Here is a 26,773-nt window from a genome sequence, read left to right as displayed (position 1 = left end):
CGGGCCAAGAGACCACGTGATCCATCTGCCTCAACAATATTAAAGGATTTCTATTGTTCTCCTGCTTGGGTATGTGCCTAGGAAAAGATGTTAGAGAGAATAGCCTTTAGTTGCCTTTGACTTTACGTCATTAAATGATGCTGAAAATAAGAAAAATTCTGTAACTTTGATTATCAGTAGAATTTGATGTGCCTAATTCTACTGAAGTGTTATCAATCTTGCCTTTGGATTTATTGATTGTATTTTTTTTTTTTTTTTGCTCCATTCACATAATGTGTGGCTTTGATACGGTTATGGTCATCTGGCAACTGGGGAATGTGCCTAATATTTTGTCAGGGTACTGTGTAGCTCACTCTAATTAGAGTTTAAGTCAGAAATAACAGAAATCTAACAGCTCAAAAAGTGGCAGCTTTCTGATAGTTTTACCGTATGAACTGTTGTCTTGCATGGAGTTGTGCAGCAGTGCAGGACTTTCCTCTGTCTCTGCAGCTGGCAAGGTGTTCTGCTCAGCTTAATGTAAAATTGCAGTACTGAAGGAAGTCAGGATATCGGTGTAGTCAGCTGTAGCTTTGTGGTGATTGTGCCTCTCTGAGCCTTTTCACGTTTGTTTGGATTAATGGCAATATATGTGTGTTTTCTTAATGTTTGCACTAAAATCTGACTTTAAAAAACTTCTCGTGCTTTTTGTTGCAGCCTATGGAGTTTTCAGGTCTCCCATACCGTCTTTGTTTTGGAGAAGTGATTCCAGAAATGAATGAATACTTGATATTATTGACTGTTTCATAGCGATGTCTTAATTGAAGCCAAAGGAATAGTTCTGTGCTAGTTTTTCATCATGGGTTTCATGTTTCTATTTTTTCCCCCTGAACCAGCACTATTATTAATCCTCCTCTCAGAAGGTCTCTCGGGTGACAATTAATATGAATGTCATTCATGTGATTCCTCTTCCCCACTCCGTTTTTGCTGTTGCCTAGTACTGTTCTCATACTTGATTTGTTGCAAGCCTTCAAACTGATGTGATTTGGCAAAGCGTGGTGTTTGGTACAGATTTAATTATATTTTTCCTTGGAGCATTTAACTGATTATGAGGAGTAAAATAACCTTTCTCAGGCATGGGTTGTTCCAGTGTAAGCGGTGTAGTCGGATTTAATCTGAAACCAGAGCCAAACAGCAACATTTTCCCAGGAAACTCACCTTAGTGTTCTCCAGGAGTACTCGGCGTGTTTTGTACCAGATCATTAAAGCGTTAAGGCTTCTTTCAGCTTGGCTAGGGGATGGGATCGATTCTAAATATATCATGGCTCTGGAGGCCCTTCCTACCCCCTCCCCCATTATGCATTAGCTCTGTAGAGTTACTGTACTGCATGGCTTAAAATCCGAGAACTGCTGGGCTGTCACATCCATCACCTCATCTACGTTGATAGAAGAAGACAGTTGGTCAGCTTTATGGCTTTACTGAACCCTCGCATACCCAATAATTAAAATGTTTTTGCTTCAAAGGTGTGTGTGTGTGTGTGTATTTTAATGTGATTTTGCAGAATGGTTAACAATAAAAGCAAAAATGCCTGTTACCAGGGGCAATATTCTTTGGCTTTCCTTCCAAGATGCAAAACTTTGAGCAAGACTTGAATTCTGTGGTGTACGGGATCTTATGCAACATTTAGCCTTCTGCACCACAAACAAATCTTACAACAAAGATGTTTTTCTGAGCTGAGCAATAGAGTACCCAACAGAAGGTACGTGAAGGCTACATGCGGAAAGCCCGGACTCAGTCCACGTGCAGATCTGTTAATCACTTTAAGTTCTTTGAATGCAGGATCAAGAGCAGATTGTTCATTATCTGGATACTTGTGAAACAAAGCTGTGCAGGCTGATTGCGGAAAGTAGAGCTAAAATTGCAGTTTGGATTTTGGCAAACCACTACAATACAAGATTTTATTTTGGAGCAAGTGTTTGAAAGCCTTTCCCAAAAGCTTAGTTCTGTCCTCAGGACAGTATGCCAGTGTACTGCCAATAGGACTTAATAATTAAAGAAAAAACACAACACCTGGCAAGCTTAGTTCCTTGTCCCTCTTGCAGTAACAGTGCTCTTTTTGTCCTGTTAGTCAAACTGCAGACTTACAAGTTCCTGGCTGTGAGACCATGACTCTCAGAGAACACAGCAGCATGAAGAAATACATTAAGGCTGTCCTTTTATTTAATTGTCTGACATGCACTTCCCTCCCCTCACCCCATCTGAGCTGATATTTATCTTGGTTTTGCTTATTCGTGGGAGGGGAGAGTGGGGCTGGAACAATCATAGGAAGTTCAGTGAAACCATCCTTTCCTATGCAAAAGCATTTTCATTTGATCTATAGGTACTTTTTTCATTCGAAAAAGGATTGTTCAAAAAGTATGGGACTATAGTTTATAGTCTCCATTGCTATAGTACTTTTTAAGTAAGAGCCTTGAAGATTTGTCAGAATGCATTGCATTTCTTCAGAGTACAGTGGACGTTTCTGTCCCTTTTTTCAGGTAAAAGCAAACGTTAGAAGACGTAATTGGCCCATGGAAGACACAAAAGATATTTATCTCATTTTTCTGAATTGGTCTCCACTTAATAAAAATAAAACTATATTGGAAAAAACATACTGGAATGAACTTTAAAGACTCCAAGTAGCTGAAAATGTTTGGACCTAAAATAGAGAAGGCAATCAAAGGGACTTGGACAGAGTAAAGTTTATACCTAGATTGTAGGGAGATGAGTACAAAAAATACAATAAACTGAAATTGACTGCCCCAGTTGTAAAATTCCAGGGTGCATGTGTCAGGGAGGAAATTGAAATTTGAGTGGAGGATTAACATTAGTGTTCCTGGACCCTTTGCTAGGAGTGGTACTTTTCAGAAAGTGCCCTGAAAGCTTTCCTAGCTTGGATTCTGTAGTCTGGAAAACAAGTCCTTAGAAAGCACACAGAATTGAGTGAGGAGATTTTGTTCAAGAGAAGGCTTCCTGTAATAGATTGGCATGTTCTGCCACGGGTTAGGTGAGGGGGTTTGGTTCCTGTGATATTAGATTTTTTTTGTCCTCTGGTATTCCTTCAGTTTCAGTCAGCCTTTAACTGACTTCTGAAACTTGTGTATTTTTATTTTTATTTTTATTTTTTTTTACAAACTTGGAACTTTCTTTGGAGAAGGAAACAGAATATCCTCTGTTTTCTTCAACTCTTGCACTTGAGGAGAGTTCTGCTGTATTGCTGACAGGCGGAAGTTTAATTGTAGTGCTCCCTCATAGTGGTCTGGATTGTTTTTAAATCTGTCCATGGAAAAGCCTTACAGCTTTTAAACTGAACCTTGGTCATATTGTGCATTTAAAGATTTCAGACCGAAACAGTATTGCTTTCCGTAAAGGTTTTACTCTGTTCTTTTATTTCTACAAAGCTCTTGCACCTGGCACTTGATGGGCTCAATATCTGATACATTTCCTTACAGTACTGGAATTATCTAAACAGAGGAAGTGAATGGGCTGATGCTTATCCACTATCTGATTGAACTTGTCATTTTGCATTTTGGTAAGTGACGCCTCGGTAAGCTGTTCTGTTTGCAGGCTGGAGGAAGAAATAAAATGTCCGATATTCCCACCCACAGTGAGTGCTCATCTGCAGCAGTGGTCTTTCATACCCCAGCTATTACTGGGTAAGCATTAGTTCCCCGCTTGTAGCTTCCTGCTGACCTTTACTGCTGTCGGAAACAGCGATCATACAGTGACAGTGAGTCAGATATGCACAGATGAGCAAAGGCCTATTGGGGGAAAAATATCTGTTAGTATCCTGTTGTATCTATATAGGTGGTTGAGTTCCTCTGGAATGATTTGCAAAAACATCCAACCGCAGCAAAAATTTGTGGTACTATTTTGAGAAAGGAAAAAATTAGAGCTACTTAGGCAGAGTAGTGTTGTTCTATACAGGTTTGAGTTCCTCTGCCATTTTTCAGCCTTCCAGTTTCTAAGCAGTGGTCTTCTCTCTTTTCAGCCTAAAGAAATAAGAACAGATATGGTGAAACAGTGAGAATAATGGAGAAATCTAAGAGCCCAGATGAGAATCTGGGAGACTAGGGAATACATTTCACTACGTCTGTGTGAGTAATTGGATGGCTACTTAATGATTTAAATATTGAAGTTAAATATTTCTGCATCAAGTAAAATAACAAAGATGGCATTCTGATCTCATTTATAGTCCTCTTAGTAGTGTATTCCACCCAACACTGTTGCTGCCATCTTGCTCTTTTACTGTATAACCAGATGATAGTGGCTCTAAGGAGGCAGTACAGCACATAATAAAGAGTAAAGGCTGTTGGGGATGGATGTGAGTGGGATGTGCTTGCAGGAGTTCCGCTAGAATTCTTTCTTGTGACTTGATCTGATTGCTTTCCTTATTCTTGAGTAAATTTTCTTTTGGAATCTTGGATAGCAAAGCATTCGACCACAGCAGTGCTAGCGCTGGCGAAGACCAAAACAGTACTACAGAAGTGCGCTGGCACCTAAAGGTATTCAAAGATTTCTACAATTTTCAGATATTTCAGGCCTTCTAAGCTCTACATCCCGTAGTTCTGAGTTGGTCAGCAGAGCCTCTATCTAGAGGAGATGTAGTGTACATAACCCAGGAGCTACCACTGGCACCATTAACACCAGTTCTCTGTATGACATCAGTAACAACTCCGTATCTGTGCCCACACCAGGGGATTTGCAGGCATAGTAATATTGTCTACTGTATGTGAATTCTGATAGTTTGCAGTCAGGACTTCACCTTGGATCTCCATCACCCCTCCTCTGTTCCTAGGTCCAAGAGCTCCTTTTAAGTGCAGGATAATCTGAAGTAACTTCATAATCAGTTTTTCTTTCGTTTCTGGCAAACAAGTTTTGACACTTCAGATTTTCTCAACCTGTTTGAAAGCACCACTATCCTTCCAAGCATGTCAGAAACGCTGTTAATGGTAGGCATCTCTTCAACAGCTATGAAGACTTGACAACGATAACGTCAAAATATAACAATAGAACACATGACTTAATGTTGTTTTATCACTAATTAGTAGTCCTGCTGTTTTGTGATCTGCCCAGAACTGTAGAATTTAAGTAAGAGTGGCAGGTCTGCTTGCACTACAATTCTGTGTTGTCTTAATTGGGGAAAAGCGATATGGAAGTTAAATGTGAAGCCATCAATCATCCATCAAGTCAGTGATAATCAGTGTACCCCAGGCAACAAGCCCCGCTTTTTCTGCACCCACAGTAGGGATCCTGGCCTTCTAGCCTCCTTCCTTCCATATTTCTTCCTGTATGTTTTTAATTCATGCTGTACTTTGTACCTCATTTTTTTTTTTTTTTTTTTACCTCCTTCACTTAATGATTGTCAGCCATTCCCATCAGGCTTGATTGTTCATTAGCTAATAGATTTCTGGTTTTGTGTGCCAGGCTGAGTAGCGTCATGCACAGGCAAATGATTTGGAGTGAACTGTAAGCTGGACCGTACAAGAGACTGTCTTGGATTTATTTGTAATTTCTCTCCTGTTTCTTAAAAACAGATAATCTGGCCTGGGGAAGGGAGCAGACGGTTGTTGATAGAGCTGTGTCATGATACATGGGGGTGATGGGCAGTTTGCTTATTTACTGTGGCAGTACTGCAAGATAATCTTGATTTCCTTGTTCTGACTTTCAATTTTTCTCTCTGAGGAACAAATTTTTCTATTTTCTTGGTGTGCAGGAGCCCCTTTTCTCTACCTTCACGTATAAATGTGTGGTATTTTTACTGTGAATGATCACTGTCATGGTTTTCCTGGAATGTTCTGCTTTTGAAATGATAAATCAACTTTTAGCACAAGTAAAGGTGTGTTCAGTTCAGCACTACACTGTGCAGAGAAACCAGAAAAAGAGATTACATAACCATATTTTGCTGCCTTGCCACTTAATTTTGACATCGAGATGAAATGAGGAGCCACTTTCTACCAGTTCTTTGATGTTAGGAGCAAATGGATCAGCATGCGTTGAAGTGTTGATTTTTTTCCCACTTGCTCCTAACCAATACTTTGTCCTTCTGGAGAGTAAAAATGCAACTTCGTCTGACCTAACTGTCCAAAAGTGTAGCTGGAAAACTCTCCAAACAAGTGAAAAATGTGACAGTGTTACTGCCTTCCGGGGGAAGTTTGTTTGAGAGGTGTGTTCTGCTGGCATAATATGCGAAGAACAGAGGATTAAAACAGCAGCTGTTAATGTGGTTGCCAAGAAAAGTTGGATTGCCCATGTGAAGGCTTGCTGCTTGTGAAAGTAATTTACCTCTTAGGACTTTTCATGGATACTGGAGGTAGTGCAGTGAAGGATGGAAAACATAGTTGTTGTCTTACTGGGGTTTTATAAAGTGCGCGGCATAGAAGCTAAATAAAGTTTTATCATGCTTGTTTAAGCTATCAGCTTGAAAGATTCAGTGGAAATGTTTTTTATCCTTTTTTTAGGGGAGTGTGTTTGGAAGAAGATTTGATGGGTGTGAGATCTGAAGAAAACAAAAGGAAAGAGAGGAAATGTGTGCATTCTGGCAGAAGGAAAGAGGCCCAGACCAGCTAGTGCTTCCAGAATAATTGGGCAGAACAAAAAATGTGTAATAGGAACAAGTTGGGGAAAACAGAAGGAAAAATATATCAACAATGCAGTTACTTGGATTGGAACGCTAATGTAAAGTTGAGAACATTCCCAAATCAGTTTGCTCAGCAATTTTGTCCTCCTTATTGTGATGGCTAATAAGCAGGAGTGAATGCTGATGCGTTGAGTGTGATTTACCTAGCCATCTCTGGGTTTGCTTACAATGTATGCAGAATACAATGTATGCAGAATTCTTGCATACAAGTAGATCAAAAATTATACAACTTTATGCCCCTGCCTTTACCTTGTCACTCTATACCTCATGTATTTCTGGTAGATGCATGAGTAATGAAAATGAGTTCTTCCTCGCAGTAAGGTTTCGTGCATTTAACAAAGGTACTTACCACTGACTTTTCAATCGATTCAGTGATCATTAAGTGAAGTGGTGCAAGATGCAATGAATTATGACCTCCAGCTGCCAGCATGAGCCTAAGGACAATTTTATTTAAGACTAATTTAACAGTAGTACCATTCTGACTTAGATTAGCCATTCTGCTAATAGAACAATATATTTCTGGAAACTTTAATTTAAAAATTTTCAGGGTGCTGACATAATCTTGCAACGATGAGTACATGAGTTTTCACCAGATGGCTCTCTAACATCTGGTGTTCCAGGCTTGGTGCTGCTGGAGAACTCCTCTAATTGAAATTGCTTCCTTAGGGCAAGCCTAAAGGAGAGATTCACGTGGTGTGAGTCTGGGCACTTAACACAGAAATGTTCCTAGTCAAGAGAGGTTCCTGCAGAGAGTAATTCAGAGTATATATAGTAGTCTTAGGCCTTGAATATTTTTCTGAAGAGGCTTTGTCTTTCCAGATTATCTGATTCCCAATTGTCTTTTGCATATGTGAGGCTATGGGAGGTGTGCATCCCTGTCACGCATGCAAGATGGTATTTTGTCTCAACAAAAGTGTGCATCTTTGGCCTCCAGGGCAGCCCTTCTCTAGTTCTGTAGTTCATAGCAGAGTTGAAACCTTACTAGCGTTTTATCTATGCGTTTTTTTAGATTGTCTGTATTCCTTCAGAATCCATTTGTTCCTCTGTTTTGCCTACTTAGAACTGACAGCTGCTTTGGGGAACTAATACAGGATGTTTGCAGTAAGGAAATTTAAAGCTGCAGGTTTCAGTGTTTTTACTGCAATGATACCTCATTGTGTATGGACACAGAATAGTCCTGGATACATATAGTCCCGGTCCTAAACATTGTAGTGAAAATTGGTAAGTTGCTAGGGAAAGTTCAGTGTTCTAGTGTGAAACCCAACCATAGGAACTGTCCTTAAAAGTCTCATTAGAACAACAGCAGTCTTAAGTCCATTCTTTTGGTAGCTAATCCTGCATCGTCTAATGCCCCATGGAGCAGGCATCTCCGTAATGACTTGTAATAACAAGACAGAACTGGCAGATCCCCTGTACTTGCAGCTATGTGAAGGCTGAAGGATATAATGGTATCTTAGAAATCTCAATCAAGTTGCTTTTTGTATTGCTTTGAATACAAAGGCAGATGTTTTTGTCTTTTGTGAAACACAATAATGGAATCCTGTGTGGAGCAGGAAGAGTTTGTGTCAGTCATACTTCAGGGGGTCCATTTCTGTCATGTCTAACTTCAGTACAAATCTTGGTTTAAACAAAAGCATTTGAGTTGGCCCTGGCTCTAGAAAAAAAAGTGGAATTTTTCTTGGCGTCACTAATACACAACTGTGACTTACAAAACTGAGAACTGTTCCCTTTGGGATCTGTTATCACTGGGATCTGTGTGCTTCTGAAGACTTGCTTACTTTCAGAAAGACTGAAGTTCTCTGTCCTGTCAAAAGCATGCTAGCTCTTAACACATATACAGAATGTTACTTAAACTGGAGAAAGTAAGCTGGCTTCACCTGACCTCAAGAAGCTGATTTCTGTCACTTCCAACTCTTTGCTAGAAAAGCTGCTAGCCCAGGTCACAAACAAGGATAAACCGAGAAGATCCTGGGTATGTCATCAGTTCCCCTCCCCGCCTCTTTCCCTCTTCCCCCCCCACTAAGAAACCATCTTCAAATGGTACCCGTACGGGATAATTTAATTCCCCATCACTCTTCAAGCAGATTGAGATTGGCATCTGTATCAGGAAAGCCTCTAACGACATTTCTGTTTCCGCAGCTGGTATTGCTTACTAGCTGAAGACTATTGGGCATGGTGCAAGGTCTGGTTAATGACCACCATTCAGGCACCTGCCAAATGTACTGAATGTATTGTGCAGGTAGAACTCTTTCAGTGCTAAAAAACACTGAAAATGGTAAGTGGCAAGTTTTCTTATCTCCAGCAATACATACTTTTACTTGCTGTCATGTCAGACAGAATAACTAGGAACTTCACCAGACTGAGTCTTTTCAAGTGGTCTTTGTGTTCTGCCAGTTAGTCTGTCTTACGGGCAAACCAATAAATGTTGGCTTGTTACCTAACCCACCTCGCTGTTTATATGGTGCATTCTTTTCACTGCACTTCAGGAAGCTTTCTCACAAGAGTCTGATGTGAAAATATCCTTGGTGCTTCTTGCGAGGCACAAAATAAGTTCTTAAAGAATACGTGACAACCTCAACAGCCATTTTCATTTCAGAGAAAAAAGTCTGGTCTTTGTGACCTAGATAAGAGGAGACCCAGTGTTCAATTTGTACCTTTCTGTTTCTCTACTCTGAGCTCTAAAGTGCCTGGCTTGTCTGTTGTCTTTCAGGACTTGCATTTTGCCCATCTCTCAAGAAACCAAACGGTGGGTTTGAGTCACTAAATCAATGATTCTTGAGAGTCATCTGGTAATGAAGTTTATTAATAAAACCCTAGTGGTGGCAATTACCCATCTGAATGGTGTACCTGTGTCTGGATGATCGCCTGATCAGGGACAGGTGCTGCTGGGGATGCCGAGGCCTATTGGGGTCACGTTCTGTTCCTGTTCTCTGAGCTGGGACACCCTCAGATACAGAAGGCTTGTTTGCTGGGCAGCATTCGTCTGACCTGTAATTAATTTCTCGCTGGCAAGGACTTATTTTCTGATGGGCAAGTTCAGAGTCTTTCAGGAATGTATGCAGACGTATGTGAGCACTTCTGGATTGCTATTTCTGTCAGCATGTGTGTTCACAATACCCTTTATCTAAAGTTGCTAGCAGCTAGTTTAAGCCACCACATTTTGCTTTGCGTTTGCATTAGGCAGTGGACATGGTATTGGTGATTTGCTGCTGATCAACCGAGCTTTATAAAGTTGTTTGCTTAGCAGCTGGATCCTCAGAGCTATCTGTGCTTGCGATACCCACTTCTGTTCACCAGTCCCTTTTGCACACTGCCAGTTGGTTCTCACCGGTGCTACTTACAATTAGCTTTTAACCTGTGCTGTACAGAGAAGCAGGAAAGAAGTGGTTTTGAGTTGTTACAAGCAGCAGTACATAACATACGTTCACCTACAGCTTGACTGGCTCCGTGCATGCTCGCAGGAAGAGATTCCTTGCACAGACCCTGCTGGAGCAGGGAGCAGTGAGCCACCACCACCAAGCTGACGTGCATTCTGCGTGTTCCTGCTGATTCAGCTCTTGTTCTTCCCCAGTTGCCTGAAAACTAGGCCCAGTATCTTGGCTGCCAAACAGCTTCTTTCTTTAAGGCTGGGAATACGAGAGATTTTTAATTTCACTTTATACCTTGCTTTCCTTGCTTTTAACCACTTGCTCTTATCAGATCTTTTAAATCAAGAGACCAGAATGAGAATATTGCCTTAGTAAATTAGCTGGGGTTTTAGGTGCTTTATATCTTTCTGGATTTTGCTAGACTGATGATAAACAATTATTTCTGATAAATTGGCTACTGTTAGTTCTGTCCTGAGTGGTCACATCTATTCAAAGATGGACAGTTAGGTTAACTCTGCAACTGCTGTAAGTGTAGGAATTACCTTACTTATTTGTGTTACATGCTGTGCTGGATTCTAGTAAGTGCAGAAGGAATAGTACTTTCTGAAGAGAACTTACACTAATAGCATTAAATGGAAGGTAATAACCGGTTATAGATCAAGCTCACAAGAAGGAGACCATATTGATTTGCAAGAGTGAAATGCATTTGCCGTGTCCTAGCAACCTGGCCCGTGTTAACTCTAAGGTAGATTAAGGTGGAAACTGAAAGGAATTGATATTTCACCTATTTACAAGATACTTCATTGAAATCTGAATGAACACAAGAGGGAGAATCAAGGCTTTTGGTTTGAAAATCTGAGAGAGAGACTAGGGAGACTCCTAGCAATTGGAAGTGAGCCTATTGATGCTGACCAAGATGAAGAGAACTGAAACAGATGCTGGAGAGAGCTGTAATCCTTAAAATTAATTTCTACAATTTTGGATTGCAGGATTATTATCCCAAGCAGTTATTACAATGAAATAATGGGGAACGTAACTGAGGAATCAAGGGCTTGCAATACATGCAGCTCTTTCATTGTCCTTCCCTGTGTTTTTTTTGTTATGGTAATTTATCTCAGCATACATCTCACAAAAGAACAAGTTCATGGATACAATAGGTCTGTGTAAGTACTAATTATTTTGTTAGATCTTAATGCAAATAATGGCAGTTAGATTTAAATAATCTCTTGCCAGGAAGATGTGTCCAACCCAACCGTGATATTTGGCGTTCTGTCCTGCTGTTGAGCAGGTTCAGAGACAATATGATCTGCCTTGTGAAGAGCAAATTTGCTTGCACTTGTGATTCTGAATGGAAGCAAAAACACGCCCCAAGCCCACACTTTTTTGTTTCGAAGTGTCGCTTTACCTTTAGAACTTCATTATGTCTCTGTATCTCTGCAGTTAAATTTAAAATTAGATTATATTATTCTGCCAGTTATTTAAGCACAATGAGTATAGGCTAGAAAGAAAAACTTTTATGTCCTAGGAAGTTTCTAACTCTTGCAATCAGTGAGAGACTGGTTAGCAATATCTGTTAACAATTCTTTGGCTGCTAGGGAAAATGAAGGGAAAAAAAATCTAGCTAGAAGAGACCCAAAGGAAACCTACTTTTGTACCTCTGATTCTTGTGGTCCACACTGAGTTATGGCTCTAAAAAATGCATCTGGTTTTGCCCAAATGAGGAGAATGTTAGTTATGCATTTCTTGCAGCCTTTATTGCTGTCAGAAAGCTTCATGGAAAGGGTCACTTCAGCATCTCCTAGTATTAGCTGGTTTCTAGTAATTGACACGTTTTTTTCAAATAATGTTTGTGTTCTCTGTAGGGTAGCATTCAAACTTCTCCTTCCTCTGTGAATAGGAAAGTGGAGCATTCAGTAATGTTAGAAATTAATTTTTCAAAAGAAGCAAGAACCAAGAGCTTAACCATAAGTCTAGTTTATTCACAACTTGAGTTGGCCAACAAAAATCTTTAATGAAGTAGTATTTTGTGAATTGTGAAGTCTTATAGAAAGGGTACGGTTTTTTTTGAATTTTCAGGGAACATATTCTGTGTAAAGTTCATTACAGTAAATGTAATATTTTAACACTTAGATGTATTTGTATTGTACAGAAGGTGTTCAAATAACATTTATGCTTTTATTTCATTGGAAGTCTCATTTTGATTATTAGAGGGGAGTATGAGAATAAACGTAAGATTATTTTTAAAGAAGCTGTTAGCTTTAGGCTGACACTGGGTTTTTTTTCAAGGACTGCTAAAAATGGTCCTGAAGATGATTACGTACTCTATTTTTGCGGTGCTTTTGCATTTTAGCTGTTTCATTATGGTCCGTGACTGTGGTTTTGTTTGTTTTTCAATTTACACATATACAGTGAACCATAACATCTTGTTGTCCAAGAGCTGGTATCTGTAATGACATTAAAAATAATAAAAGGGTAGCTGCATAATGATGCTGTGTTAGTGGCTTGATTTTTTCTTTTTTTTTCTGCTATGAAGTCATTAGACTAATGAAGTGGCTGAAAGTCACTTCGTAGGCTTATGGCTACTTTATGTCTGGAAGTTTAGCAGGCTGTTATATTCTGTTGCTTGATCATTGCTCTGCACTTTGTGTGGTCATTTCATCTTAAGATAAGGAGGATAATAGGTGCTGTTAAAGCAGAACAGATACTTCTGGTTTACACCCATTTCACAGTGGTGTGACAGCCTAGCTTGCTGGATAAAGGTGCCTGTGTGCCTTATACCAAAGCATTCTTGAGTTCTGCTCCCCACTGTTTTAAATTCTTGAGTGTAGACTCCTTTGTCACTGCAATGTGATAGAAACTTCATTAGCTTAACTAAAAGATGTTTAATAATGATGGGGGGGGGGGGGGGTGTAACATGGGAGTGTTTATGGAGTCTTGGACTGGTCATGTTATTACTGATCATCAATTTTTTTTTTAATTTGCACTTGAAAAAAATATGCGTATGTAGAGCTTGCACTCCTAACTCATTTACTTGAAAGGTGCATCCAGCCGGTGTGTGTACTTGGATTTAAAAAAAAAAAAAAAGTCCTCTAAGCAGTTTGAGAAAAAGATTCTATTACTGGCTTGCTGAGAGAGGATTAATTAGGAAATGTCTTCCCTTATCTGGATTTCTAGAAGTTACAGTGGTTTACTTCCTTTTAGCAGACAATTATTATATAGAATAATAGTAGGTACTGCATTAAATCGTTATCTTATTATCTGTTTATTCTCTGGGGTTTGATATTTTGGTTAAATTTGAAGCTATTTGCTAGACAGATGTTCACTTACCACATGAAGGGATTAGCTTGAAATACCTTGTAACAGAGGGCAGTATGTTTGAATAACTAAAAGTCAGGGAGAATTTTGGATTCGGGGAGATCACCAGGAGGATCTTTTTACATAAATACTAGCCTTACTCTGCATACCTTTTGTTCCCCCCCCCCCCCTCTTCTCCAGTACTGATACTCGAAAAGGTGGAAAACGGAGATCTGAGCAACAAGATACTGAAGATCACGGATTTCGGCTTGGCCAGGGAATGGCATAAAACTACCAAAATGAGCGCAGCTGGGACGTATGCCTGGATGGCTCCTGAAGTCATTCGCTCCTCCATGTTCTCCAAAGGCAGCGACGTGTGGAGGTATTGATTTGGTGTTAAGTGACTGGATACTGAACAGTAACTAGATCTGCCATGGAACCTATTTTATGTTTAAGAATGAGTAACAGTGAACCATATATTAAAATCATGGGTTTAAGAAAACTTTATCCACTGGCTTTCCATCCACCTAACTCTGAGACTACTTTGGTATTAATTGTAAACACTTTTTCTGTAGGAAGTGGTAGACCAGCTCCTGCATGCCTATAAATTTTTGTTCTTCCTTACATTTGCATTCAGATTATTTTAGGATTCAGAGCCTCCCTTCAGCTATTGGCTGACATAACCAAAGGCCATAAAACGAAGCTATGAAATCCTTGAAGTTGCTACTTATTTAATGTTTTACCAAGAGTAAGATCATTTTGTTTTGATAGTAATCTGTCACTGATGCTTATGTACACGAGCACACTGTACCTCATGAAATTCTCTCTGCAGTTTCAGCCTGAATGCAATGTTTTCCACATTGATAAGAAGTTTGAATTAATTCTACCCTCCCAGACTTTTGCATAAAGTGATACATCTCTTCTGTAGGTCAGTCTGAGTATGTAGTTCATAAGTAGTAATTTGAATGCGTGTGTTGTCTTCTCCATTCAGGCAATGAGATTTTGAGAATAAGAGCTATTTTGGTAGGGAAGAGCATAAGGATTGCCCCTGTAGACTTGCAAAAATAGAGTTCGAATGTAGCTCTAAGTGAATTGGTAAATCCAGAATTCTGTAAATAACTCATTATTGTTGTCCTAGGATACTGACTTTTCTGGATGCTGTGAAATACAGAATTAGTACTGAACATTGGAAACAAAGTAGTTGAATATTTTTTCCTGTGAGGGGAGAGGTATAGAAATGTCAAGCTGACTGGGTCTTTAGGGTAATAAGAATTTGTCATTGGCCAGCAGTGCTCACACGCAGTGTGTGCATGATGTGAAATCTGTCAGGCTAAAGAAATATCCCAGCTGGAAGAATTGTCTGGCTGTTATGGAAGAGATTTGTGGTGATTTTCATTCTCCTTACCAAGTTGTGCAGAATAGATAACATATTGCCTTGTGGATGAATGTGTGAACTTAATTTGCATGCTAATCGTATGGATTAAATTCTGACTATCATTAAATGTGGTAGCCCATGTAGTTAATTTGAGAAGAATTGTGCAAGAACCAGGCTTTTACTCTGAGTGAAGACTGGCAGAAATGAAAACCTGACAATACTGATTTGTATTTAGCTTTCCAAACTCAAACCTCAGTTTGCACCTCTGAAAAACAGTGCTAGGAATGGCATTTAAGGGAGGAGGGAAGAAGGGAGAAGGAAGGGGAAGGAAGTTACAATCACAACTCCTCTGTGATTGTAACTTTACTAATCCAGGCATGCTGAACAGGTCAGTAGATATTCTGTACCAACATGACCTAATTTTTAAAAAGATAAGTAATATTAGGGTCTATTGATGACTTCTGTCATGATAGTTTAAGAGCCTCTATACCCATGCAAATATTAGTTTGGTCATTGACTTAGGTCGTAAATCACTTAAATATTTTTTAGCTTTTCAGAAGAATATTTTCAAGATTCATTCATTGCTTTATTTATGTATAGTTACCAGTCTTTCCCTCAAAATAGGGAAAGTGTTCTTTAAACTTCTCAGTGTTCTTCCTTAAACAGAGGGTCATCACCATTAAGAGAGCTATAATATATTGTCTCTGAAAAAGAGATCTCTCTCCAAGGTGGCCAAAACCTTGAATCATGGTTAAATTTGCTGGAAAGAACGTGGCATTTGAGGCATGTATGCAGAGGACAGATTCTTGCCAGTGCAGTCACTACTAGCTCGTCAATGACTATGAGTATTGGATTTTATAAAGGCAGCAATGGACATGTATAACAAATCCTGCCCCCCCCCCCCCCCCCCCCCCCCCCCACCCCCAGGATGCAACTTGAAATTCTTAACAGGATGAACTTTTATATCCTATTAGGCTTGCCCTTCCTCTTGTCTCCTTCAACCTCTTGGTTAATTACTGGCGTCGAGAGAGCTTTTTGCCTGATAACCAACCTTCTAAGTTAGCGTGTATACCATCAACAGAAATGGATATTTCTGCCTCTAACATTGACAGACCATTTTATTTCAACACCTTTTCTGAAAAGCTCATTAGAATAATACAGCTGGCTGAACTGTTGCCTAGCCTTTCAACAAGAATCTTGTTCTGCCTGTGTTCTTGCTGCACAAATGCAAATAGCTGCTGGTGAAGATGCTTGCCAGGACTGAAATTTCCTGAGTCAGTCTTTTATTCCATCATAAATAACTGCTTCATGCAATTCCTTTCAATACTGTATCAAGCTCTGTTTTAAAAAAAAGATCAGGTTTTTGTCCCAGTCTACAGGAGGGTTGGCAAAAATCTTAACAAAGAAGAGGAATACTCTGTGCTGGTGTTTATCACCACGGTTTTGGCCACTGTAAAGCTTGTTGGTAATAGCACTTTGTATATCTTGCTAGTGAAAATCTATATTGCTATGAATTTTTTTTTTGTGCTGCATTCACAAATTTTAGGTGTATAGCAGAACCCTTGTGCTTATATTGCACAGAGAACAAAGAAACTACCTTTTTATTTATATGCAATTTCACATACAATTTCTGTGAGTCTAGTGATGTGTTTGAGAGGAGAGTTAGGAATTTTTGAATTTATAGGGGTTAAACTGAAGGACAGATATCGCAGCTTATTCAGTGTTGCACCGCAAACTAATGTTAGTAGGCATATGATTTGAATTTCCATGTCATTTTAAATGCTTAAATACATTTCTTGTTTACAGCCCACTTCATTTTTGACTTATGCAGCTTAAAAAAAAAAACCAAACACAAAACATATCAATATGATTGGTATGAAGAAGGTAAGGCCACCATACAACCTTCATCTGCGTTCCCTGTGTTCTTCAGTTCAGACGCTTACAAGATGAGCCTGCTCTGAGACCAATGAAAAAACTAAGAATTAAATTTTCATTTAGGAATTGAATACTAGAACTACTTCAAAAAGACCTGATTAGCAGATGATGATGTTTCAAGCATTCAGTGGTGTAGAAATTTTGGTCATTAGAATATTTCGTAAGTATAGAAGCATACACAGCAGACTGCTGTGATGTAAGTAATGTCATCTCTGGAACTACCAGTTGAATAACATACAAAAATACTAACTGTTAATTGCTGTTAAAAATATAACAAAGTTAATTTTTTTTCATAACAAAAGTAATATTCTGGTTGCTGTTATTGCTGGGATCTCCTTGTTGTGCTGATAGTCTCTTTCTTATGGAAAGTGCTGGACCTGGGACACTGCAGAAGAGGAACCTATGGTACAAATACCATTGAATAATAACGTTGTGAGGAAATTAGTAGTTTTTCTAAGTTCACACATTTGCAAGAGAGGTGGGAAAATCACATGTGAAATCCTGCCGACCTCCAGCCTCCTTCTCCCTGAAAATCCAGTGTATAGGATTGAACCCAGTGTTAAATGGCTTAAGGGATTACTGGATCGCTGGTAGATGGTTAATTATTCATACAAGTGTCAGTTGACTTGAACACGTGGTTTGTATCATATGGTTCTTTTTGTAATCGAAGTCCAAAAATTACTAGAGAGTGCCAGAAGAATAAATTAGCTTGATCAGTTTTTTCTTCCCGGCTGAGAATGAGTAGAGCTCCTTGATTCTTTCTTCCCAGACCTCTTTTTTTTGTATAAATCTCCTCTGTCTCTGTTCTTTTACTTTATTATTCCCAATCCCTTACTTGAGAATTAATGGAAAGCCCTCTTTTCAGCAGCTGCTCTCTCACTGCTTAATCAGTTGGGGTGTTTTTTGTTAAAATGCCACTAATTTTGTGGAAGTGGCATTCTCAACCTTGAACTGCACATGTGGAAGAGATGGCATTAAGTTCTGCTAGAAATGAAGTAAGCTTTCCTGCCATACGTATGTCTAGTGTCATATTAGAAGAATCCGGATGTTTCTGTATCTTTTAAAAATTACCCTGCAGAAGAAATGTTTTGAACACATCAACAGCACTTTCCTAAATATTCCATTAACAAAAGTAGCTAATATGTACTTATTACTTTACCACCAGTTCTGGATAAACACAACTCTTTGGTGGTTTGGCCTATCTTATGATGCTTTAGTTATACTAAATGATAGAAACAGCACTTTGAGGGCAGGGAACTGGTGGACATACGAGTACATTTGGGAGCATTCAGCTTTTGTAGAGGAAATCATGTCTTGTGAATCTGTGAAATTTCTTGAATGAATTGCCGAGTATGTGGGCAAGTGATAAGATTGCTTATATTGTGTTTGGATTTCTAAAAACTTTCTAAAACCTTTTATCAAAAGCTTTTAAAGAAAGTAAATGTGTTCAATGTAATCAAAAGTGATTTTAAAAAGTGATAAATGGTTAGGTAAAAACATACACTAATACCAAGTTATTCGGGATAAAAAAAATAATGTACTGCAGATAGCTGAGGAAAAATTTTACTATACTGAATGATAAAACAGATGAAAGTAATAAATGCAGAATAGTACGTGTGGGAGAATTTCACGTGTACAACAATGGGCTCTAAATTATTCTATTAAGATTCAATAAAAAGATGTTGGAGTTGTTGTGGATAACCTAGCTCATCTTGTAAGAACTCGGAAAGGTAAGGGGCAAGTTAAAATTTAATAGGGAAGAATGAGAGAACTAAACAGGAAATACTATGCCTCTCCCCAAATCAGTCAAACTGTGGTTTTGTCATTCCTACAAAAAGGTTAACATGGAATTAATATACAAAAGACATCAATGTCAAAAAAAAGATGAAATGGCTTCTGTTTGAGAATAACTAGATTCGGATTTAGCTAGATCAGGATTTGAGGGGCTGGAAAGAAGATTTGGATGGAGTGGGAGCCTTTGAAATTGTGGCATGGAAGGAGCTAGTAGGGAACATACGCTCACTGTTTCTGGCATTGAGAGACCTACAGGGAAACATATGAAGTTATCAAATGGCAAGCTCAAAACAAATAAGCAACTATTTTTTAGCAATGCATCCTTAAATTGTGGAACTCGTTGCCACAGAAATTAGAGAAGAGTAAATGGGTTCAAAAGAGTAGGACAGGTCAATGGAAGAAACGCTTGTCAGTCCTCTGTGAAGGAGCTGTCTCTGGCTAGGGTTTCCTAGAAGCGGAGAGAATGTTGTGGGGTTGGGTTGTTTGAGGGAAGGAGCTTGAGCCACCTGTGACAGGATAGCCAGTCAGTCAATGTATTTACAGTTAACCTGAAGCATGTGCCATCCAGAAGCACAGCCAGATCTCAGCGGTATCTCTCTGCTAGCACACAAGGGAGAAGGCCATGCTTGTCTTGGTTTCTGCCAGGATTCACCAGGTTTTATGAAGCATATGCACACCTGCAACCTGGTACTTGAGATGCTCTCTGTCAGGCTGCCGCAGGGGTTATGCTATTACAGAGCCTTGAAGATTTGGTTCTGTGGTGCAGAAGGGATGGTAAGTTCCTCTTGCTTTACAAACAATAGCACAGCATGTTGCAGGGGTAGAATTAACTAAACAAACCCCTGAACAACAAGGGCTGTTTGGTATTTAAGGTCTCATGAAATAAATTGCTGAAGAAATTAACATTACACTCTAGGAATTTGTAGTGATCTGATGTTATCTTCAGCTCTTGAAAACTTTGCCTTAAGAGCAATCATTTTTAATACGTAATTGCTTTTTTGACTTTGGCAGCTTAATTTGTAATGATCTTTAAAAATTTATATTTCTGGAGAACATCCTTCTTTTAGGATCCAGATGACGTAAAAGTGTTGGAATTAATATATTAATGTTTGGCACAGAAATGCATGACTACTAACTGGAGAAAGAGGATAGAAAGTTTAAGATGTACAGGTCCATACAGATGATTTTCTTTTTCTTTTTTTTTTTTTGAAGAATTGTTTGAGAAGATAAAACCCTTGCAGTGATTTTTTATTAAAATATGTTAAGCAGATTTACTTTTTAAAATTAACGTATTACTGGCTGACTGGCAATGCCCATTTTCACTTAAGTGTTTTACAGTATCGTATCCTGAATTCAGGAGCATGAAATTACCCAATTTTATGGAGAAAAAAAATGTCCAGTTTTGCAAAGTTTCCTAAACATTGTGACTGCTATAGGAACAGTTTTGGATTGCTCAGAGAAACAGTTACAATGCATGTCTATGCATTAATTCATCTGAGGTTGTATACATATGAAGACATTCAGAGAATATATTTTTTTAAAGACAAGAAGTTTTTACGTAAGTCTCATTTGCTTTGTTTTTAAACCTAAGCAAAGTTAGAAACTGCAGAAGCATACTGTGCAACTCCTGGGTTTAAGAGTGACTGATTTTGAAGAGGGGAGATGCTAAGAATGAATTCTTCCTTCATGACCACAGGATTCCAGAGGAAGAATCTGCTATGTAATCTTACTATCAACCTCCGTTATAATTGTTATCATAATAAAATCAGCAAAAATCCTGCTTCTGTTGCTTGATATTCACCTCATAAATTCAGAATTAGGAATGTAGAGGTGGGGATTGTTGGATTACCGTCTGACAATTTCACAGGAGTTTTTTTGAAAATGTGCTAGCAATTACAAAAAGGAAAGCTAACACACAGCTTTTTACAAATACAAATAAATACACTTCAGGTGACCTTTTATTATTCGCCCCCGCTTCCAAATTTTTTTTCAACTAAACACTGAAGCTATCTTAAACTCTCTTATTATTAAAAGGAGGTAAAATAAGGCAATTTACCAGCTTGACAACCACCATGAGCTTATCCAGAAAACTGCAAATTCTTCAGCGTACCAGAATCACTCTGATAGGTTTGTGTGCTGTCTTGCTGCTTAACGAAGAATACCTTAAAGTCAAGCATTTACTCTCTTTTATCTTTTCTTGATAGCTACGGTGTGCTGCTTTGGGAGCTGCTAACAGGGGAAGTACCATTCCGAGGAATTGATGGACTTGCAGTAGCATACGGTGTTGCCATGAATAAACTTGCCCTTCCGATCCCTTCCACGTGTCCAGAGCCTTTTGCCAAACTCATGGAAGGTAAGCCAGCTCTAGTGTGAGTATGGTTAGTATGATTTGTGCTGTTGAGTATTGCCTCCTGGTTTTGGTTTGATACCTAAGAGCACAGATTTCTCACATGGCTTTATTCAATGCTTCAAGTTATTGTGGGACCCTGGCTTGGTTGTTAGCATGCTGTGATGGTGAATCTTTTACAACAGTAGTATGTGAAAGAAATTCCCTTGCCACTTTTTTTATCAGCAGGCTTAACTGTGAAAATGGGAGCTATTGTTATCATCATCTAGCTTGTTGTTTTCTAGTAGTGAAAATGCAATGACACCAAAGCTTCACATAGTTGGCACTAGTTTGAAACCTTCAACTTGTTTTGAAATTCATAGCTTGAACACTTTGCTAGGCATTGTCAGGTTGATTTGGAATGAAACCGTACCCTACTGACATTTCAGGGAGAGGTTTTAAATGTGGCTTTGACAACTGAAAATAACCCAGATTTTCAGTCAGAATGGTGTCTTTCTGCCATGCGTGTGGAGATGGTTCATGCCCAAAGAGGCCCATGTATGAATGAAAGAAATCAAATGTCAGCAGAGCTTCTGTAGTTCTTGAAAAGGATTCAGTGAGGTAGCTTTTGGGGTGCACCTTTGTGACCTGGTGTTCTGGAGATTGCAGCTGCTTGTGTATCTCCCAATCTATATGCTTCTGTCTGTCTTCCCTTCCTCATCCTCCCTCCCTCTCTCTCTCTCTGAGTAGAAAGAACCTTTAGTCTTTTGTTTTTTTCCATCCGTCTAGTCCCAAGGGTTTCAAATGGTTATATATAAGCATTTTTATCTTTAGTTCGCAGACAAAAAGCGGAGTTAGAGAAATCAAGCACGTTCTATAGCCTTAGTGAGCAAAGAGTGAGATCGAACGTAGAATTTGTATTCTGGGGCCTCTGGTGGTGTTTTAACCCCAAGAAAGGATTTTTTCATGTAAGAAAATGTTTCTGATGGATTTCTCTGCGTTGGGAATAGTTTTCCATTTCTCTGATCTTTTCTGTATCTGACAAGCTTCAGATAAATAAAGTAGAACATCACACTTACAGTTTTGCTGTAAAGGTATCCTTCCGGACAGTAGACAGCAGCAGAGCTGCAGGTGCAGTAGCTCAAAAGGAATGCAAAGCAAGAAATTGTATCTGAAACAACTGATGGAATCAACAACATAGTGTTTTGCCAGGGTAGTTTATTTTGGCATGGCTCCCTAAAACAAGGACCCTCAATTTCTTAAACATAAGTAAAGTATCTGCTGATGGGGTTAAAAATAATGCCCTCTATTGGGAAAGTCAGGTAGAGGCGTATGGCCCGTGCTTGAACCCAGCAGCGCAGGGGTAAGCGCACATTTGGCTCTGGAATGCTCAGCTTCTCCATGTGCAGGGAGAAAAGGAGAACAAGAAAACAATTACCTTCTGCCCCTTCACCAAAACTGTTTTTCAGACTGGCTGTTTCTCGTCTGGGTGAACTCTTGTTCCCCTAATGCTGCTTTTGCTTTTGAATTACTGCTCTGGTGGTCTTCACTGAGACAACAAAGCTGAACTTTCCCTCTTCACAGAAAAGATTTGTATGTTACAACTGTCCTCATTAGTGCAAATAATGGCAGATCCAGGCCTGGGAAAATAAAAGCCACGGGCCACCTGCATAGTTATCCTGTTCACTCATTCATGCATTTGGCTGGCTGCAGCATTTTGTTTTACTTTGGGTCATCTTTGCTTTGCCATGCTTAAAACCTGGGCTAAAGGGGCAGGGATTATGCCACTGACAGTCCAGCTGTATCACCCATTGCTGCTAATTGGTCAGCAGCAGGGGACCTTGGGAGCACTCTTAATGTCCTCAATTCTCTATTTTGATAAGAGAAGCAATTTGAAATCCATAAACACAAATGTGTTCCAGCTTGTGCCTCCTGGAACTTGACCAGATACTTAAATACCAGCATCTTGATACCAGCAGTTTCAAAAACAAAGCTCCCAAATGTCAGTAACACTAAAATCAAAGCAGAGAAGATCTGCAAAACCAGGCCTCAGCAGTTGCACAGATTTTGTGAAATGTTATTTTTTTTAATTACAGCCGCTCCTTGTTGTGTTTCAGTCCATAAAAATGATGAGTGCATGCTTTTTAGGACATCGCCAGAAATTAAGAATAATGCCACCTTTTTTCCAACAGTAAAGCCTAGGAAACCTTAGAACAACTTTATAATTCTTGCTTCCGAATGCAGCAATGTATGTCTCGAATCCAGTGACCATTTAGAGCACTGATAGTATAGTATGAGCATACTGAGAGAGATCCATGTACTAGTTACTTCAACTCATACAGCTGTTGTCCCTAGCTGTGCGAGAAGTGTTTGAATGTTAAGTTTTTCTGTTTACTTGTTGTCAAACTTTGGCATATAGGAATCTTGCAGTACTAAAGTGAATTAAGGATATATGTTGAACAAGAACCTGTGTTAAGTGTCAACATGGGACAATATAGAATGAGGGAGTGATATTTGCTACGGGAGTTGAAATAAGGCTGAAGTCAGAAGGAAGACTGAATGAATACACATCTCCTACTCAAAAGTGTTGCAAAGTCACACATTTTGACCTAGTAGCTTTTAAAAACATGATCTTAATGATTTCATAGATGGAGATGTTACTCCACACCATTTTCTATTTCCATATCTGTTTTCAGTGTTCAATTCAAATGGGTAACCAAAATTCTGTATTTCTAGAGGTCTGTAATTGAGTAAGTCATTGATTGCATTAGATTGTAAATAAAACAAGCTTTTTTTTTAATTTATGGTTTCTCTTAAAAGCAAAAGAAAAAATCCCAATCAAACAATTTCCTCTGAATAGTTAAAAGAATCATAAATGTACTATTTGGTGTCATTATTTACTTGAATCTCCTATTTTCACTCAATTTGCCCAGCATTTTCACTCAAGTATGCCCCGGATGCTTTGCAGGAGAGTTTTGCAGTTCTGTGGAAGATTCATAATGACTCAGCTTAGCATTAGAAAGAGCTCTGATAGATATCCTTTTACAATATGGCTGTTAACTTTGCAGTGGAAGGGTGCTAAAAGAACTGTGTACGAGAGTCTTGCATATCGTCTTTACTCAGCACATATAAATTAAAGCCAAATATTTAAGGAAATTATTTGTCAATTTTTATACAAAATTGAAAATGTAACTGTAGAATTGGTAAACCTCTATTTTAATTGAGGTTTTATTGCAATACAACCTAGTAACCAGGTAGTTCAAAATTTTAAGTGATGTTGGATATAGTATAAGCATGGAAGCATGAATTCCGTACTTGATTTATGATCAGTGAATAGTCAGTGAAAGTGAGAAATAGGAAAGACAGGGTAACACAGTGTGCATGCCATTGTCAGCCACTGGGGATCAGTAAAGTACTACTCATAGTCTCAAACCTTCTTACTAAGAGATGCTTAATAGTTGCTTGTCTTTGTCCTGTTCTAGATTGTTGGAACCCTGACCCACACTCACGACCTTCCTTTACCAGTATCCTAGGCCATCTCACTGCCATAGAAGAGTCTGGTTTCTTTGAAATGCCCAAAGATTCCTTCCACTCCCTGCAGGAAGACTGGAAACAAGAGATTCAAGAGATGTTTGATCAGCTCAGAGCCAAAGAAAAGGTAAGTGAGGAAAAAAAAAACGTCCTTGCTTATGTTCTCTGGATTATAGTTCTCCTATGTCATCATTCAAACAGGGATCACCATTTAGTGCATCTCAGCACTAGATTTGTCTGTGCTTTACTGCAACTTGTAATAAGTCCTTATGTCAATAGCAGGTTATGATGCACACTAGTGCAGAATCATAAGTCAAATACATGTCTGCATCTTTAAATACACGTCTGCATCCTTAGCTGCTGCTCAATACTGTGGTGAGTATTGTGTCCATTATACACTGTGCAAATTGCTGTGATGAGTTGTCTTCATTGTTTAATACATCTGATAACTATTTCACTACAGTATCTTAACGAAGAGCTCCAATAATAATTGTTAATAAAAATAGGAGGAATAATTCCAGATTACATACTCCAGCAAACATTGCAGCTTTGATTCTGTCAGGTTTGTGTTTTCTAGGTTGTGAGCACAGCCAAAGTGGATTAACTATAATAAACACGAGTGCTAACAGGGGAATGGTCCAACAACTGTTGTAACTGAAATCCATCTGGGTAAATAGCAGGGAATGAAGGTCCTAGCAGGAATAAAAGGAACTGTGATCATCAATCTCAAGGAGTGGAAGTTAAGCAAAAAGGATGAAGTTCTGTTCTTCAAACGCAGTCAGAAAGAAAGTGCAGCTTGCTGCATCAGTCTGTAAGGACCTTAACACAGTACAGTGTTGGAATGAAGTACTGCAGTGGAATTGTTACTGAAATAGTAGCATTTCACTGCCTCTCACCTGAAAACATTCATAATAAACACCCAACTTGATTTGGGCTCAGAAGTTGAGTTTAGGAGGTATGTGTGTGAGGAGGATGATCTTGAGTTTAGGGGAGAGAAGCCCCAAAACAGTTCTTAAAACATTTCTATGCACATACTGTAGTAGCTTTTGGAGGAAAAAGAAAAGCTGATAGGTATTTCCCTGCTGCACAATGTGGTTCCTTAGCATAAATGTGTTGGAACAGTTCTTGAAAACCAGAAACTTCAACAGAGAAACAGATGACAAAAACACATCTAGACTGCTCTCATATTTTGAGTACTGTGTTCCTCTACAGCAGTGGGGAAAGAGATTTAATATCCTATTCACCTCATGAGTAAAATGAACTAAACCTCTGTGATGATTGCACAGGTAACAATTACATTATTAAGAAAAAAAAAAGCATCTATCTGATGAAGAGTTCAAATTGAACTTCATCTTATTTTTTTACCTTCTGTGGTGGATGTAGCCAGCTGGAGATAATTATTCTGAGTGCTGAATTCTTTTGTGCTTGTGGTGAGAGGAGTGCAGTGAGAAGAGCAAAATATTTTGAGATCTCAAGGACCATTTCAGTTGATTCATTTCCTCAACAAAGGAGAGGTCAAAAACTTTGCAATATGATTCTTTATGCTTGAGAAGCAACCATGCTTAGTGGAAACTGATGGGAATGGCCTCTTCACGATGTTTTCTTTATTGATTTTTATGTTAGAGTTGGGCTTTGTGCTATTTTATGATGCATGACTTGGAAAGGTTATTTTTAAACAGTTTAAGTCAATACTGAAGCTAACATACGTACTTACTGAACACGAAAGTAAGGATTAGTTCTTTTCAAAACTAAAAATAAATATTGCAAAATGGGTTCCCATGTACATGGTACTCTCCAGTGGTGCTTGAAAACATGTGCATGTCAGGATATCCAGCATCTTTTCTCATGACCTTGAATTTAGGATTTAGTACCTTTTCACAAAGTCACAGAATGTTTGAGGTTGGGAGGGAGCTCTGGAGGTCATCTGGTCCAGCCCTGCTGCTAAGGCAGGGCCACCTACAGCAGGTTGCCCAGGACCATGTCCAGGCAGCTTCTGAATACTGTGTGTTTTTTGAATAACGTGTGCATGCCCATTGCTTCTTGTACTGTCACTGGGCGCCACTGAGCAGAGTCTGTCGTCTTTACACTCTCCCTTCAGGTAATTATACCCATTGGTGAGATCCCCCTGAGCCTTCTCTTCTCCAGGCTGAACAGTCCCAGCTCTCTCAACCTTTCCGCATAGGAGAGGTGCTCCAATCCCTTCAGCATCTTGGTGGCCCTTGGACTCTCTCAAGTATGTCCATGCCTCTCTTGTACTGAGGAGCCCAGAATAAGGGATGGTACTCCAGGTGTGGCCTCACCACAGAGTAGAGAATTTGGACATATATTTCTAAAGAAATTTTAATGCAAAATGTTAATACTGATCAGAAGGGCCTTGAATGGCAAGTGCTGAAGTTCTTTAGCATTATTTTTAGGTTTTTGGCTTTCAGCTGAGCCTTTAAACAGTGGTGCTAGCAGTGCAGTGAACATAAGTCACTGCTGCTGTACCTTCAGA

General features: G+C 39.1%; 1 protein-coding gene across 12 annotated transcripts in view; it reads left to right on the top strand.

The window, feature by feature from the left end:
• The window catches only part of MAP3K9 (mitogen-activated protein kinase kinase kinase 9), an 80,456-nt gene that overhangs the window by 12,626 nt on the left and 41,057 nt on the right, over positions 1–26,773 (top strand). For all 12 annotated transcript variants that reach the window (XM_066997769.1, XM_066997768.1, XM_066997772.1 and 9 more), the window contains exons 3-5: positions 13,520–13,700; positions 20,627–20,775; positions 24,231–24,406. In XM_066997769.1, the coding sequence (XP_066853870.1) occupies positions 13,520–13,700; positions 20,627–20,775; positions 24,231–24,406 (506 nt within the window). The remainder of the gene's footprint in view (positions 1–13,519; positions 13,701–20,626; positions 20,776–24,230; positions 24,407–26,773) is intronic.

The sequence above is a fragment of the Anser cygnoides genome, chromosome 5 (genome assembly GCF_040182565.1).
Source record: "Anser cygnoides isolate HZ-2024a breed goose chromosome 5, Taihu_goose_T2T_genome, whole genome shotgun sequence".
NCBI classification, from domain to species: domain Eukaryota; kingdom Metazoa; phylum Chordata; class Aves; order Anseriformes; family Anatidae; genus Anser; species Anser cygnoides.
Note: the sequence above shows the minus strand (reverse complement) of the source record. Positions and strands in the feature narration are given on the sequence as shown.